Here is a 16,523-nt window from a genome sequence, read left to right as displayed (position 1 = left end):
TCACAAAGTTATACAGAACTCTTTGAGTGGCCTGTTTATCAGTCTATTCAGTTTCGTGTTATCTGTAGGTTTTTATTTGAAGTGGTTTTGTATATAACTTCAAATCACTGGTTCAAGTATTGATAGTTTTCATTCTATTACTGATCCCTGCAGAAACCAACCAAAATAATCAAAGACCATTCCCAATTATTTCTTCTCTAAATTGCAAGTTCTCAATTCTCTTAATATACTTTAATAACTTTGCATAGTGTCTTGTTTTAACTAATACAATGTACTATAATTTTATTTATATCAATAAGTCACGCCTTACAAAATTTTGCACCATAAGGCTATGGATTTACTTTATCAATCACAACTTTATCAAACACGATTTTCAGGTAGAACACCGAGGGTTGCGGTCCACAAAATGATGTTTCTGATCTTTAGTTCTCTTTCAATAAGCACCTCTATTAGATTCTGCATTGTTTTTTCACTGGATAGGCATTAGCTACCTGGCCTATAGATCCCTTGCTCTTAGAAAGGGTGAGATGCCAGGTAACACATCTTTAAAAGTTATATAATCACTGAAAATGAAAATTGAGCTGAAGACATTTCCAACAACAGCATTGTAATTTGAGTTGGAAAGGATTACCAACAGCAGTTGTCTGAGGAAAATGGTAGGAAACTAATAAGAGCTTCTAACTCCTAATTCTCTCCTTGTTAACTTTTTTCAAGATTAAAATGTATACCTACAGAGATTAGGATTAGGAGAGGGGTTTTGATGGGGATGGGGTGTGGTTGGAGAGATTGTAAGAAATGGGAGAAGGAAGGTCTTCTAGAGGGAAAGGCAGGAATCAAAAGATCATAGACGATGTTGTCTTAGGACCTGCAAGCTGAACAAGGGAGGTATTCTTGGGCTGCCACTGGAAGTTCTTCCTTGAGTTTGAAAGACTCAGGTCAGGAGGAAGGATGAAGTGGTAGTAGATGCTGGTACAGAAGGGGTCTGGCTTTGTGAGGAGGGAGTGGTCCAAGTGAAGGAGGGTTAGGATTGAGAGCAAGGCAACAATGTACAACTGTTGGGAGGTATCTTCATAATTGTTTTAATGGATAAATTAATGTGCCCTGCCTGTGACTATAGTTCCTCTGTTATCCTTTCCCAGCAAAACCCAGACAAACCATCCTCATACCACTACTGTTTTCTCAGCTGAATCATAAATCAAGATGTTCATGGCAGTGAGCTTCCCTTTCAAATTGCACTTTGGCCACTCATGGAGGGAAAGGGGTGAATTGTGCTTCATCAAGTATGACAGTGTTTGCAAAAGGATGTTTTCCTGAATAAAAGGAACTAGAGGAGGATACTCATGAACCAGATAAACTGTAATTTCAGCTGTTAATAACCCACTGTCATCTGCTCCTCAATGGAAGGAAATGGGAAGAAATATATAAAAACATCACCTGTGGTTCCTTGTATCTCCTTCCTGTTCACAAGGGAGGTCTTTCAGAGGGAAAATCCTACAGAGCAACCTATGCGTTTGGTATTAAGAAACTTTACAAGAAGAAAATAAAGTAGAAAAGAGAATTCCAAGCAGTTGCAATCACTGTAGAATTAACAGGACAAATGTCTTCAGAGACATTGAGAGGAGTAGGCAGCAAAGAAACATATTAGATATAAAATGTATGTCTAATTCTGTTGATGGGAAAATCTCTGAACAGTTAATGCAAGAATACATGATAGAGGCAAGGCACAGATCTGTAGTGCTACATTTCTCACTCACATCTAGCTCCTATCCCTTCTCTGCTCATTTCCTTGCAGCACCTTGTGAACATTCTTCTATGTCTACTTGCTACTAACAGTCCTTCTTCCAACACCCCGCCACACTGGCTCCCACCATCTTCTCAGCATCATCATCAGTCCTCAGATAACATCCACAGTGATATGGTGAGGGCTCCCACCACCTCCACCTCACATACCTGAATCCACCCCTCAAGGGCCCTGGTGGAGTCAGACGGCCCCTGCCTCTGGCAGTTTGTCCTTAGATGGCCACTGGCATTGTCATACCTATGCTCTCCCACAGCAAACAGATCCCCTGCAGACATTTTATTACAAGAGAAGAAGAGCCACACATGGAAACAAAGAACTAGATATCTGCTCTATTTCAAAGGTTAGGCAGGCGCTGCATCCCCAGAAACCACCTCAGAGTGTCCAGTGGCCAGGATACAAGTAGATGCTTCAAACATGAAGCATCATGTGTGAACATCTCTTATCTGTGTGAGAAAGGAAATATTTTCAAGTCTCAAGGAAGGAGGTGGCAATGGTCAATGCTGAGCCTAGAGTGAGGACATCTTGGGGAAGAAGCTTGGTTCTATGATGGAAGGGATAGTGCTGTGGAGAAGTTGATCTCTGGGTTACCATGGCATCTCACAGCCACACTGCTGGAGGCCCACTATGATGCCCTCAGCCCCACAGCTCATTGTAGGGTAACTTCCCTCCCCTGTGGGGAGCAGGCTCTAGGGCTTCACAGCAGCTTCCTCACTGTGCCCCTCATCTTGACGCCAAGGGCAATCGACATAGCGCAGAGCCCCACCAACAGGACAACGCTTGGCAGGATCCAGCGCCAGCAGGCTCCGCAACATGAGAGCGGCCTCAGCTGTCAGGCGCTTCCAGTGGCGAGGCAGGTTTTCTTCCAGGCCCGTTTCCTGCCACAGCATGAAATCCTCAAAGAAAGGGTCTTTGGGCAGGCTTTGCTCCCAAGGGAAATAGCCAGTCAGCAAGCAGAAAAGCAGCACACCAAAGGCCCATGCATCCATGCTGGCATCTATGGGCACCCCCTGGGCATCAGTCGTGTTGCTTAGTTCAGGGGCAGTGTAGGGGATTACTCCAGCCACCAGTTTGAGCTTGGTACCCTTGGGCCGTGTTAGCCCAAAATCAGTCAGTTTGATGCGCCGACACTCAGGGTCAAAAAGCAGCACATTCTCAGGCTTGACATCACGATACACAAGCCCCCGGCTGTGGATGAACTCCAGAGCACTCACGAGCTGCTTGGCACAATGCTTGGCAGCTGGTTCAGGGATCCCATCCTGCAGAGGGAGAAAGATAAACAATGTTGCACTTGCACAGGCCTAGTCAGTCCTATCAAGATGGTGGGCTTTCATTTTTGCTCTCCATTCGGGAATGTCTTTGAGTTTCTGTTCTTGCAAGCTCAAATCTTGTTCAAAGCTGTAAATCTCAGAAGTGGAAGACCCACATCCCATTGAGTTTCTCCCTCTGCCCCAGTCAGTCTGCAGAGGCCAAACACTGCTGTCCCAATTCCCATGCCTTTGTAGCAGCACTCACCCTGGGTTTGATGATTGATATGAGGTCTTTATGCATTGCTGGTTCATAGAGGAAACCATAATATTGACTGGATTCGATTGCAATTCCAAACATGCCAATGATAGCAGGGTGGGTAGCAAGGGAGAGTGCCACACAGTACTCATACAGGAAGGTGTGCAGCTTGGTACTGGCTTTGGGCAGCAGCTTGAGAGCCATAGGAGTTCCTGGGGATGGGAAGAATGAGTTAGATCTCCCCTGAAAGTCACTCACACCAAACCAGACAGAGAGAGCACTGGGCAGAAATGGGCCTAGAAACTCATAGCGGCCACTGGGGTCTCTGGCCAAAAGTTTTATGTTGAGGTATGTCATACTGGGACCAGATAAGAAAACAGATACTGCTGCTCACGTGAATTTTGAGCTATTCAGTTCATGCCATAGGAACATTGGGTAGGGGAAGAGAAATTCAGGCTATGTGAGTTCATCAGTTCAACCTGAGACTCCTGGAGATGAGTACTCTTAATGCTCTGAGGGCATTCATAGGCCTTAATGGCCTTGGGCAGTCCCACCTTAGACCTTCACCCACACCATGGCAATCCATGGGCCCAGAAGACCAACTTAAGCTCAAGCCCAGCACTTACTCCCTGACTGCGCTATGTTGTTGGGGTGCTGGTTTCCAGCTATATGATATCCATGCCTATGCATGGGCCATGAGTCCTGATGGTCCTGACCGATGGACTGACTTCCCAGCTTGGCCTTGGGCCTACCTCATCATCACAGTCTTGCCCGTTGCTCTGAGCTGTCCCCCCATCATTACCTACCTCCTGGCTGTGTGCAATGGGAAGATCCCTGTCTGGAAGTCCCCTGCCCTGTTGGTTCCCTTGGGAATTCTCTGACACTCCTGGTCCCAAACACCCAAGCCCCCATCAGCCCACACATGTGGGCAAGTGGAGAGGAGACCAAGCACAACAGCTCACAGGATGCAGCCAGTTCCTTACCTCTCTGCCTGTGGGTCACTAGCATCACATGGCCGTACTTGCCCCTGCCCAGCTCCCGAATAACCTCATAGTGCTCAGCCACCTCAGTGCGCACCAGGCTCTGAGCCGTGATCTCCAGGAGCTCCTCCAGCATGGTTGGTGCTGCTGTTGGTGCCACTGCCACAGCTGAGTTCTCAGCCATTGCTGAGCTCTGCAGAAACACCAAAGCCTGAGTCAGAAACAGAACAACATGCACAGAGCAAAAATGGATCAAACATGCCACAGACTATACCACAGCAAGGGATATTTCTGCTACACGGATTCTGGGTACTCTCTTGGCTGTGCTAGGGTTGAGTTGGTGGTTTTTTCAGAGTGCATTTCTAGGCAAAGGCTGTCACCATATGGAAGGTCCATGTACTGAAGGAACTTCTAATCCTTTCTGGCCTCCAGCCAAATGCTCATCTCTCTCTAATTGTAGGCCTGAGGCCTCTCATTTCAAATACTTGAAATGTCTTGCTGTATCTGTACTGGATACTGGCTTTCCAGGCCTCTTCGTATTCTCTATGATGTTCATCAGTAAGTAAAACATCAACAGCGTTCCAGATTGTGAAGCAAGACCCAACTCTCCTGCCCTCCTCAGCCTACTGCAGACACCACATCTGTGACTTCCTACACAGAGGCCCAGCCCTTGTGCTTACTGAAGAAAAAATTTAAGATAGCAGCATAAATGGACTTGCCTTAGAAAGAGGCACTGCTAGCCCATGACAAAAAGGCAACAATCAGATGTGATATGCACTGAGTAGGCAAAGGATATCAGTAACTCATGTGTCTTCTGACATTTCTGACCCAAATTCACTCATCTGTGAGGCCAAGAAACTTAAGCAAGAAGGAAACTTGGATAATCAGTGTCATTTTGTGCCAGAACCAAATGGTTCAGACTCATTTCAGATAAATATTTTTTGTTGTTGCTGTTTTTTGTTTGTTTGTTTGTTTTCTGTACCCCTAACATACTACACGGGAACTTTTTGAAGTATCAATGGCAACATTCTCCCACAGTCTATACTCTGTTCTGAAAATAGAGACTCTGCCATTCTGGTCCTGGGAAACCCTCCAAGTTTCAGTTTCAGGACAAGGTCACAGAACCACAGAACCACAGGATGTCTGAGGTCAGAAGGGATCTCTGGAGATCATTGAGTGCAAACTTCTGGTCAGAGCAAGGTCAATAAGAGCAAGTTCATCTGGGCTGCGATCAAGTGGGTTTTGAATATCTCCAAAGATGGAGATACCCCAACTGCTCTGGGCAGCTTGTTTCAGTGTTTAATCACTTTTATGGTTAAAAAGTTTCTCCTTATGCTTATATAGGAATTCTGAGTTTGTTTGTGCCCACTGCTTCTTGTCCTGTCACACAGTACCACTGATAAGACTCTAGACATATCTTTTTTATACCCTTCCATCAGGTAAGAAGATCCCTTCACAGATAAACAATTCCAGCTCCCGCTCCCTGAGTGTCTCTTTGTATGAGAGATGCTCCAGTTCCCTAATAATCTTTGCAGACCTTTGACAGACTTTCTCCATTACGTCCATGTCCCTTTTTTGCTGGGGAGCCCAGAACCGGACCTAACCTGCTGATGTGGCCTCACCAGTGCTGCGCAGAGGGGAATCATAGAATCATAGAATTGCTCAGGTTGGAAAAGACCTTAAAGATCATAAAGTTCAAGCACAATCTAACCATACTACCCTAACTCTAACAACCCTTTGCTAAATCATGTCCCTGAGCACCACATCTAGACAATTTTTAAACACATCCAGGGATGGTGACTCAACCACCTCCCTGGGGAGCCTATTCCAGTGCTTAATAACCCTTTCAATAAAGAAGTTTTTCCTGCTATCCAACTTAACCTCCTCTGGGAAGGATCACCCCTCTGGAGCTGCTGGTAACTGCCTACTGCAGCCCAGAGTGCAACACAAAGACAGAAGGTTGGACCTTTACTGTGCACTGAGACAGAGATGCAGTATAAAACCATAAATTCAAAATCTCTTTCCATGTAATATTCTGACTGACATGAAACCTTTAAGGAAGGGAGTAGGATCTCAAGTTGTTATAAAGGCTGATGGCATCCTGGGAATATGAGTGGGAGTAAGAATGAAAGAAAGAATGTAGCATTTTCTCTTAGGTTTTACATTGCTCTGCCTGCAACCAGAGCTTATTGCAGTTCCTTCAATTTCTAGCCCCCAGTGTTGCGAAATCTGTAGAGTCCAGTAATGTAGAAACAGAATTATTTAAGAGAAAAGCCTAGATTTCTACAGGAGTATAAGACTGCCTGTGGAACAGTTCCCCTTCATTTCCCTTCCCTTCTCACCTAGACAGTACTGTTAAATGCAACTCATAAGTACCAAGTGATTGACCTTACATTTCTGAACAGGCTTTGGCTTGTTGAGAGAGCCAACAGCAACCAAAGTTAGCACAGTCCATGGGTTATTCAACATTGAACAAGTGTGTGCATGGGAGGGGATAAATGAAGGGTGGGGAGACACAGTAAAGTCATTCTGGAAAGTATTTTAGAGATTTTGTTTTGATGTCCTCCTGTTTGCTGTTCAGCCACCGCAGCCTACGAAACTGCATACAGCAAAGGCATTGCAGAACCTGTCCATGAATTCACTTTGATGCTGACACTTTCAAATTGATGTTGTCATATTTAGGCATTAAAAGGAATATCTGAGAAAGCCTTTTAAAGAGTCCTATCTAGGGATATAGAGAAAAAAAAATGTAGTAGATCTTTAAAGCACATAGTCCTCCCTGTGATATTAGATAGGCTAATGTCACAGTAACTAGGGAATGGAGTAACAGGAAAGATATCAGCTTGCCTTGTTAGATTTATATTTCTGATAAAGCATAAAAAGATTTCTTCTGATGACAGTATTTCTCCTGTATCAAATTCATGGTCTTATACAATTTCTTGTCAGCAAATGGTTCACAATCTTCTCAGATAACTTAATTTCTCAACTTGACTTAGATAAAATTTCTCCCCCTGTAGGCTGGCCACCTGTTAGCACTATCTAATCCAAAGACTGGAATCTTATCATTGCATCCACTTAATGAGTCATTCAATAGTGATATAATTTTCAAGCACCTACATATTGATTTATCAGTTTTTATTATCATCAATTATTTAATATATGATTCAACTATTCTATTAATTATATAATTTTCTCATATTCACTACACCATATCTTGCTCTTGTAAGTGAGAGGATATGCTTCTCTGTATATTCTTGGTTCTCACTCCAGCTCTCAGAGTCAACATATTTCAGTTTGTAAACTCTTCAGATGCAAAGCAAAGAATCAGTGAAATAGCCAGCATGGAAAAGCAGATCAGTCACATAACATGGCTAAAATTGTCTTTAGGGACAATGGCAAACCCAGAGGTCTGATCAGGATTCCTTCTAAATCAACTGCATTCACTGTAGAACAGTTTGCAGGATTTGGCCATTGCTATCTGAGGTAATGCTGACATGAGTTTGACATTTCACTAGGAAGTTAAGTGTGGGCTACATTTGGGCCACCAATGAGTAGAGTGTGCTTGGGTGCTTTGCATATACCACTGTTACCTTCTAGAGTGCAGATGCCCTTTGCTGAGCGATCAGGTTTGGACAGGAGACCTTCAAGGCACTGGCCAAGATACACTCACCATTTGGCTGGGGTATACTGAAGGCAGCAGGCAGATCCCTTTTCAAAACTGTTCCTTCCTCCACTATCCTTCCCGTGCTTCAAATCTGTTTTACCTCATTCAAATGGAATTCCTTGTTTTAATTTGTGCACATCTTCTCTTGTCCTGTAAGTGGGATCTCCTGATGAGAAGATCCTGGATCCATCTTCATCATTGCCTCCCATTTGGTTTCTGTATAACTCTGAGACTTCTCTTCTCTGATCAGAAGAGTCTCAGCTTTCTCAGTTTATCCTCATAGAAAAAATCCTCCATTATAAATGTCCCTGAGCATCTGGCATGTTGGGATCATTTTCCAGTCCAACCTTCTACAGAGCATTAATACAAACCAAATAAACAAAACAATTTGGGGCTTCTCCATTGTGCATTCTTGATCCAAAGGCAAACTGTGATTGAGTGTGTTATGTATTTATATGATATCCTAATTTGAATTTACCTGCCTGATGCTGCTATGTAGAGAAAAGTTTTCTAGTGTCCTTCCTTCTGACCACTGCAGGGTTTAGAGACATTGTGCTCAGAGATATGGCTACAGCCTATGAAGACACATATTTAATCTACTTAGATTGAGTAAAAGCAGCAGGGTACAGCCTTAAATTCAGCCTGTGTATTTAATCAACACCTTGCATGGGCTTTACAAACCATCTGGCACATTGTGCTTCTGCAATGTCTATAACAGTTAGTTTAAAAACAGAGAGAATGTTTCCTGAAATTTTACTTTGTACATTTTCACTCACACTGTACTTTGAGTAAGCAGATCAGATAAGACACCTTTAAGTCTCTTTATTCATCAGCCACCTTCCAACAACTTTCTATTCAGCTCTCAAAATAAGACTTTTTCTCCAGCTCTCAGATCCATTTTACAGCTCTTTTCTGAAATGTTGCCAGATTTGCTGCTCCATCTTATAACACAGACTCTTCTGTGGGAATACTTCCTGTGAAACATTGAGCCAAAATTACCTTCTGCCTCTTCCTGTGACCCCCAGACATCTTTCAGCAAGAACAATGCACTGAGAGTTGCACTACCTTATAAATCCATTATGATTCCAGTGTTTTTCCACGTTATTCTCGAACTGACCTTCAGGGATTTTTCCATTAACCACTAAATCTTTGGTGGATGTCCTGAACCATTCTTAGCCTTGTTTTTTTTTGTAAGGCACCTGCTAGAAATATCCCACCCAGTGAACATTCTCTAAAAAATATCTGTACAAATTCATTCTGGCATTGATCAAAATCAACCAGCCACACATTTTCAGTGGATTTAAGAACAAGCAAACTTGCAAGACTCTGTAGAGTGGAAACTACCATGTTTTATTGCTGTCCTCATGTTACACATTTCATTAAATTTCAACTCCATTATAATAATGTTACCTTTCATAATGATCTTGAAAAAGCACTGAAATCATCAGAAAATGTTTGCTAGTAACACAAAAATGGAGCTAGATAAATAATGTGTTGCTTGATAAAACGCATGTGGATGCACATGTCGAAAGTGTTATAAATTACCAAAGAAGACAGAAGTTCAGTCTGGTATTGAGGGACAAAAAAAAAAGTTAAATGTCATGGTAATTAGATTAATCTAAGCTCTCTGTGCCACTTTTTCAATAAAGTGAATGCTTTGTAAACTCATAAATGTAGATCTGCTATGCCCTCACTTCCTTTGTAGACCTTAATGTGTTGGAAATAGACTGCAGTTGATACAGATTACACCTGAATGATACAGGGACAAGCATAAGAGGATAATGACTACAAGCTACTGATGTTACAGATTCAATCTTTGCATTCAATTTGCTGAAGAGAATGTCCAGAGAGCATCAGAAGCATGAAACATCAACGAGAGATAAACTAGAATTTGCCAGATAGTAATTTAAAAATTAAGCCTCACTCAAACAAACAAAAAAAAAAAGCAAAATCAACCAACCAAACAAAATGCAACCAAAACCAGATATAGCCATTCAACTTTACTTGTAGTAGTTCTAATAAAAGAAGATATCTGTTGTGAGATTATATGCCTTTTACACTGAACTCTGTTTCTGCAAGATTTCTACATGCATACGCCTTGAGACAGTCTGAAACTTAATCTCTGAAAATCAGCTGAGTTAGGAAAGCTGTATTTCTAAAGAGCTGGCCACCTGCTAGTGACTTCTGCACTGAAACTGAGAATATTGTGCACCATCGGACTTGTGTTTTCATTAGAAATGCATTCCTTCAGTTCGCTCTGCTTTGCATTATTATTTATCTCCTTTTTTTATGGTATTTTTTGGAATGTCAAAAATCTATTAATGTGAAAGTCTGGTTTCCCTAGGATAAATTTCCTGAGCAGTTCTGGAGGATGGCTGATGTCTGAAGGTCAACAGAATTAGCGATTGGATGCTATCTTTTTAATGCTATTGATGAGACCACAACTCAGCAAAATAACACTGTTGACCACATTTGACAGAAAAAAAGGATCAGAGAATAATCATAGGAAGAACCATGAGAATGCTGAAAGGACAGCATTTTTGTATTGCAGGGGAAATTTTCAGAGTGGTAGTTTTTTTTAGCTTATTAAATAGATACCGAGAAAGGTACCAAAATTTATCTTCTGCACATACCTTCACTGGTCCTAGAAAATCACTGGAGACACTCTCCCACTAATTCAAAGCATTACATCAAGAACCAATAACTGAAGCCAAAATGAGGTGGTTTTAGACCTCAGGTGTGGTGCACATTTTATGAAGAAGGTCATTTACTCCTAAAAACTTCATCAAACATTATGCAAGATTATCCCTATGTGTTCGGGACTTCTAACCTGAATTTGCTTTTTTTTTTTTTCCCTAAAAGCTACACTCAAGTGCAAACTGTGGATACAGGCATGGTACCAGAACATTTTATCACAGTGGTTGTTTCTGGCCTTTTTATTGATAGATTTACGAGCTGCTTTCTGAAACAGGCCAGCAAGCAAATCTCACTGAGCAGAACTGCTGACTGCCTCCTTCTCAGCACTGTGCAATGCTCTCCTCAGGCACAGACCCCTACCAGCCTCCCCACAGGCAGCTTGGTCAGAAATCGGCAGTGATCTCGCTGGGACCAAGCCACATCATGCTCTCTTCCCAACCAACATGCCTTCACCGCAGCACTGCCGCACCAGATACAACCGCTGAGCAATCTCCCGTAAGTAGAGAAAGATTTTGGGGCACAGCTGCCCAAAGGAGTTCACCACCAACCAGACCACATTGAGCACCAAATGCGGGAATGGGTGCACTACAAGTTATGGCAGCACACGAAGGCAGAGACTGGTCCGTGAGGGGTGCCCAGCTGTGCCCCTTTACCTGCCTGTCCAGTCTCCTTCACCCTACTATGACTGCAGCCTGTCTTCTCACACACCCTCTCCGTCTCCCCCAGGCCTCTCACCTTCTCCAGCAGTGCAGGGCAGACAGCCGTGGGCAGCCTCGACTCCCCCTCTGCTGCCTCTGGGCTGGAACCAGGCTGTGTCAAGCAGCCGGAGGGGCTGCCAGGCATTACAGGGCTGAGCGTGACGCTCCGCCCCTTCTTCAGCCTCTGGTCCAGGGGCACACCGCCCCGGGCTGAAGGTGACCTCTCAGTGGGAGGAGAAGAGGGGGGTGGTGGGGAGGAAAGGGGCTATCCATCCGCCCAGCTCATGGACAGGGAGGCGTCATAGGGATGGAGGTGGAGCTGTTGTTTCTGCTCAAGTCGGACCATCACAAGCCCCTGGGATCCTTCAGAAGATCCACCCTTTGCAGACCTTCCCTCCAGCTTCGGCTGTCCCTACAGTTGAACATGGAGCCATGCCAAGTCACAGTACAGCCCTCACAGCAGGGCTGAGGACCACTGTGGGTAGCCAGCACTTTCTTTTGGTCACTGGAGGGGGAGAAGGCATTTTGGTCACAGCTGCCTATGTCAGTGAGCATCAGAGTCTAGGCACAGACTGTAACTAGTTCAAGGCCACATCATGGGGCTTATGACACAGGCTCCTCACACAGACCAGTACTACAGTTACAGAGAAGGTGAAATTATTAATGGTAACTACAATGGCTTGTAGGAGTTACATCTATGCTCAGTTCTTCCACCTAGCTGATATTCATGGAACTATAGACTATCCTGAGTTGGAAGGGATCCACAGGAACTTGAATCCAACTCCTGGCCCCATAACAGGACTGCCCAAACCGTGTCTGAGAGTGTTGTTTAAACACCTGTTGAAGTCCTGCACTTGGGCAGCCTGTTCCATGCCCACTGCCCTCTTGTGCAAACCCTTTCCCTAACCCCCAGCTGCCCCTCCCTTGACGCAGATCCATGACGTTCCCTTGGGCCCTGTCGCTGTAAAAGATAGCAGAGCTCAGCGCTGCCCCTCCTCTCCATGTGAGGAGCTGCAGCCACCATCAGGCCTCCTCTCAGCTCCTCAGCTCCTCTGCTCTGGGTTGAACACAGCAAGGGACCTCAGCTGCTCCTCATACATCTCGCCCTCTAAACAATTCACCATCATCATAGCCCTCCTTAGGGTGCTCTCTAATAGTTCTATGTCCTTCCTATACTGTGGCACCCAACCCGCACACAGTACTGGAGGTGAGGCTGCACAGCACAGAAAAGAGCAGACAACCTCTCCCCTCACCCACTGGCAGTTCTGAGCCTGGTGCACCACAGGGTACGGTTGGCCTTTTGGGCTGCCAAGGCACACTGCTGCCTCACATTCAGCTTACTGCCAGCCAGAACCCCAGATCCCTGCAGGGCTTATCTTCAACCTTAAAGTTCTCTTTCTTCTACTTGAGCAAGGACAGGAAAGAAACTCCTGTGGATATGGACACCATGCATGTCTTAGATACTGGCTGCAGAGTACAGAGTTTTACACTCTAAGAGATCCATCAGTTTGTGTATCTGCAGCAGTGATGAATGCAGCAGTGATGAATGCAGCTGTGGTTGTGGCACAGGAGTGTCACAGTGCTGGCCTCCATGTTCTCTGGAGCTGGGACCATGTAAGGGAACCTGAAAGGCTTAAGCTGTCCCAATGAGCTTCCATACCCACTGTGGGGATACAGTGTAATGAGGAAGGCAGAAAGAGGGCAGAGGTGAAAAATGAAGTCTAACAGAGGACAGGGCTGAATCTTATGTCTGCTTTCTGAAGGGAGGGAAGGACTTGTCAGTACAGGCTCTAGTTGGCCTGTGGGCAGCAAGGTAAGATGCAAGACACAAGAATGTCATCACAGACTGGTGAAGAGCCAGGCTGCTGTCACCTAGCTCTGATGGTGAAAGAAATCCAAGGGTAAGAGGAGTAGCATAGCCAAACTCCCAGCTGTCATCGTGCTTCTGGATAAGAAGTTGGAAATGATGCATGGCCTAAAGGTCTTGTGCCACCCAAGGCTGCCCCTTCTCACTCAGACTTGGAGGATGGTATAGTGATTGGAAAAGGCCTTCAGTGTTCCTACAGCCAGAAACATTACTATGGGGCTGGTGGAAATATATAAGAGAAAATTATTCAGTGTCCGAGGATTCAGCTTTAGAATAAATATGATAGTGAAACCACAGTTCCACAGGAACAAGGAATCTAGCTCTATGGGGAACAGAGTAAGACCATTGCTTCCAATTGAGATACAAGTCAGAAGTCAAACTGAAAAGTATCTCTGAGGATTTGCTTGAAGACAGAGTTACAAGGAAAAACTGAAAAAGGAACTCATCTGCACAGTCCTCAGAAAAAAAAAAACAAACAGTGAAGGTGAATGGAAGAGGAAATATGAAAGAAGGAAGGATTTACAGGTATTAATAGCTCTTCTGTTCAGATGGTTTAATATTTTCTTCTGCAAAAACTCCTTTACAATGTGTTTGTGCTTTGTGATGCACGCAAATACTGTGGTTGATCAATGTTGTCTGAAAACATTACAAAAATGTCTCCTTCTTTGCCTCTGAATTGTTGTTGAGTTTACCAGCATGGTAAATATTCTTTCCCTTGTATGCGTGGCTTAGAAGGGGCAGCATGCAGAAAAACAATGGAATATGAACATTCCCAAAAGCCAGATATGGCAGCTAGAGTCACAAAGACATTGTAGTGACTTCTTCCTTGTTCCTCTTCACTGGCGTATACACTGCAGTCCTTTTCACCTTCAGAATAGCAGCAGAACTTCAAAGTACACACTGTATGCAACTTCAAAGCCTCATTCCTATCAGTGAGTGCTCTGACAACATCACTGGCCCTTCACAGATAACTCCACCAGGCTTCAGCAAGTGTGAAAAGAGCTACTGAGGGTATTGGCTGCTCCAACACATCACCAGCAGGATACTCAGTTTCTCTGGTATTGGCCCTAGTGTGAATGCTCCCTTTGCACTAGGTGGTGGGGTATGTACTCTCATTTCAGAGTTACCTGATCCCACATGGCTCTTCAGTTCCCCTTCTGTACTATCAAAGCCACCAGGAGCACATAGTGTGACAAAAGATTTGGTGAGCATTTGAATTCAAGACAGCACTCTTTGGCAACACACAAGTATCAGCAGGGACACATGAGAGAGAAGACTGATGAACATGAACATCAAGCTCCTTTTACCAGGACTGCTCTCTTTAGTTTGAAGTTTATGGCAATATCCATATTGTCTATACATGCTCAAACTGATAATAAACCTTTTCACAGAACATCATTGATGATAGCTTTCAGAGCAACCATGAATTCTTCATTACCAGCATGCAGTTTTCTCACATCTTTTCAGAACCAACTTAGCACCTGATGCTGGAGTGTGAATAGCTCTTTGATTTTCCCCATTGCCTTCCTACATCTTCTTCTATGAATAGATTTATGAGCTTCCAACTCTTCCACCCCTCCAGCCCCAGTAAGCAGGCAAGGGGGTTACAAGGAACGGGCTGCCTCATGAACACAGAGCTGGGGCCCTGAGCTCTCCTCGGCACACGCAGGGTGCACAGAGTCATCCACCAGCTGCACAGACCATTTGTGCTATGAGGTCATTCAGCGCTACCCCATCGCTGAGGAATCTGCTGGCCACCTTCCTGACAGCACAGCACAATGTCCCACTTCGCTTGCCAGCTAGCACAACAGGCTCTCACTGAGCTCAGGCCCCACTCTCCACAGGTGCTTCTCAATCATGCTCTCCAGCATCCATGGCCTCTGGTTACCCACTGACCACCATTTCTGCCTGCCAGCACCCTGCCCTGTTCCATTCCAACCTCCTCTCTTTGAGCTGTCCTTTTCACCACTGCCAGCATGGTAAAGGTGCTGTCAGAGCAGGATGAGTTGGCTGGGTACAGACAACTTAGAGACATCCTTGAGAGGGAAAGATTATGGGGAGTCTTCGCAGGAGAAAAGGCTGGACTTGCAGAGGAGGAGTAGGACTTGAATGGTGGTATAGAGATGCTGCTCTTTGATGGGAAATCTTTCTTCTCTCTGAGCATGGAGAGGGAGCCAAGTAACAGGGAGACAGGAGATGAGAGAGATAACAAGGCTGGTAGTACAGGTGCTTGGCAAACAGGGCCTGTCCGACAACAGTATCCATGCAAGATGAGCAGGGCAGGCCCAATGATGGGAGCCAGGTGCAGCTGCAAGACCAAGTCATCAGTAAAGACTGTAATGACAGGCAAGTCCAAGGACTAGCTGAGAAGTTGATTTGTAGGCCAGAGTCAGTCTCCATGCTGCTAATCAGTGTTAGACACAGTCCAGAGACTGCCAAGCAGGCAATCCATGTGTCAGAAGGGAGGGAGATAGTCCCAGTGGAGTGTCAGCAACAAACCCTTGCTTTCTGATAGGTCTGGGTAGCTGAGGGGCTGGGAGCACTCATGGCCACACAGATGGGACACACTGGTCAGCTAGGCTCTGCTGCTGGCTGAGAGCAAGTTGTCCAGGGAAGTGGTTAAGTCACCATCCGTGGAAGTGTTCAAGAAACATGTAGATGTTGTACTTAGGGACATGGTTTAATGGGCAATATTGGTGGTAGTTGGACTAGATGATCTTAGAGGTCTTCTCCAACCTTAATGATTCTATGATTCTATGATGATGGTGTGGGAAGGTCCCTTCTGAAGCCAATTGGTGCTTCCCATTGCCTGCTCTAGGCCCGCTTTATTTTTCTCCAAATTCCTCTGAAAGACACCCAGTGACACAGGCTTCCAACTGCCTGTAACAGTGCCTCCTCTGGAGAAGAGATGACAGGTGAAGGAAGATGTAGTAGATACAGTAAATAGGTATTATAAAAACTGAATGGAGTAAAAGAGAAGAAAATAAATTAATGCTCACTATCTTTTCAAAAGATAAGATATCAGAACAAGAGATAGGTGCAAAAAAAAGTACAAGGCTTCTTCACGCAGCATGCCTTCATCCTTTGGATACCTTGCCTCAGGCAAGTGTAAGTAAAAAGTATTTATATGGCTTCATAAAATAACCGGACAGAGAAACTGCAGAGGAAGAACACAATTAAATGCAAAGATTCAACATCTGTCTCTCAGGCTGCTCAAAGCTAAAAGAATATTTGGAGAGATTGACTACATACTTTCATGCTCTTGTATTTTCCACGAGGAATTTGCCACTGGACAGTCTCACAGCCATGATAT

The 16,523-nt window shown here is 44.6% G+C and overlaps 1 protein-coding gene across 1 annotated transcript; it reads right to left on the bottom strand.

The window, feature by feature from the left end:
- Positions 1-33: 33 nt before the first annotated feature.
- On the bottom strand, positions 34-11,532 carry LOC100539651 (serine/threonine-protein kinase SBK2). The gene is made up of 4 exons (XM_003204831.5): positions 11,381-11,532; positions 4,288-4,477; positions 3,314-3,516; positions 34-3,057 (listed from the first exon to the last, which is right to left on the bottom strand). The coding sequence occupies exons 1-4, from the start codon at positions 11,486-11,488 to the stop codon at positions 2,488-2,490; spliced, it is 1,071 nt and encodes a 356-aa protein (XP_003204879.4). The 5' UTR covers positions 11,489-11,532; the 3' UTR covers positions 34-2,487.
- Between the last annotated feature and the right edge of the window lie 4,991 nt (positions 11,533-16,523).

This window comes from Meleagris gallopavo, chromosome 3, assembly GCF_905368555.1.
Source record: "Meleagris gallopavo chromosome 3, MGAL_WU_HG_1.1, whole genome shotgun sequence".
Lineage (NCBI taxonomy): Eukaryota > Metazoa > Chordata > Aves > Galliformes > Phasianidae > Meleagris > Meleagris gallopavo.
The sequence above is the reverse complement of the archived record's forward strand: the minus strand, read 5'-3'. Positions and strand labels throughout refer to the sequence as shown.

What these genes read in the sequence shown, in the direction of transcription:
- LOC100539651 (XM_003204831.5), bottom strand. Translation starts at nt 11,488, where the DNA reads ATGCCTGGCAGCCCCTCCGGCTGCTTGACACAGCCTGGTTCCAGCCCA. An exon ending in AGTGACCCACAGGCAGAGAG is followed by an intron (nt 3,517 to 4,287) that starts GTAAGGAACTGG and finishes TCCCATCCCCAG; the next exon opens with GAACTCCTATGGCTCTCAAG. An exon ending in TATCAATCATCAAACCCAGG is followed by an intron (nt 3,058 to 3,313) that starts GTGAGTGCTGCT and finishes CTCCCTCTGCAG; the next exon opens with GATGGGATCCCTGAACCAGC.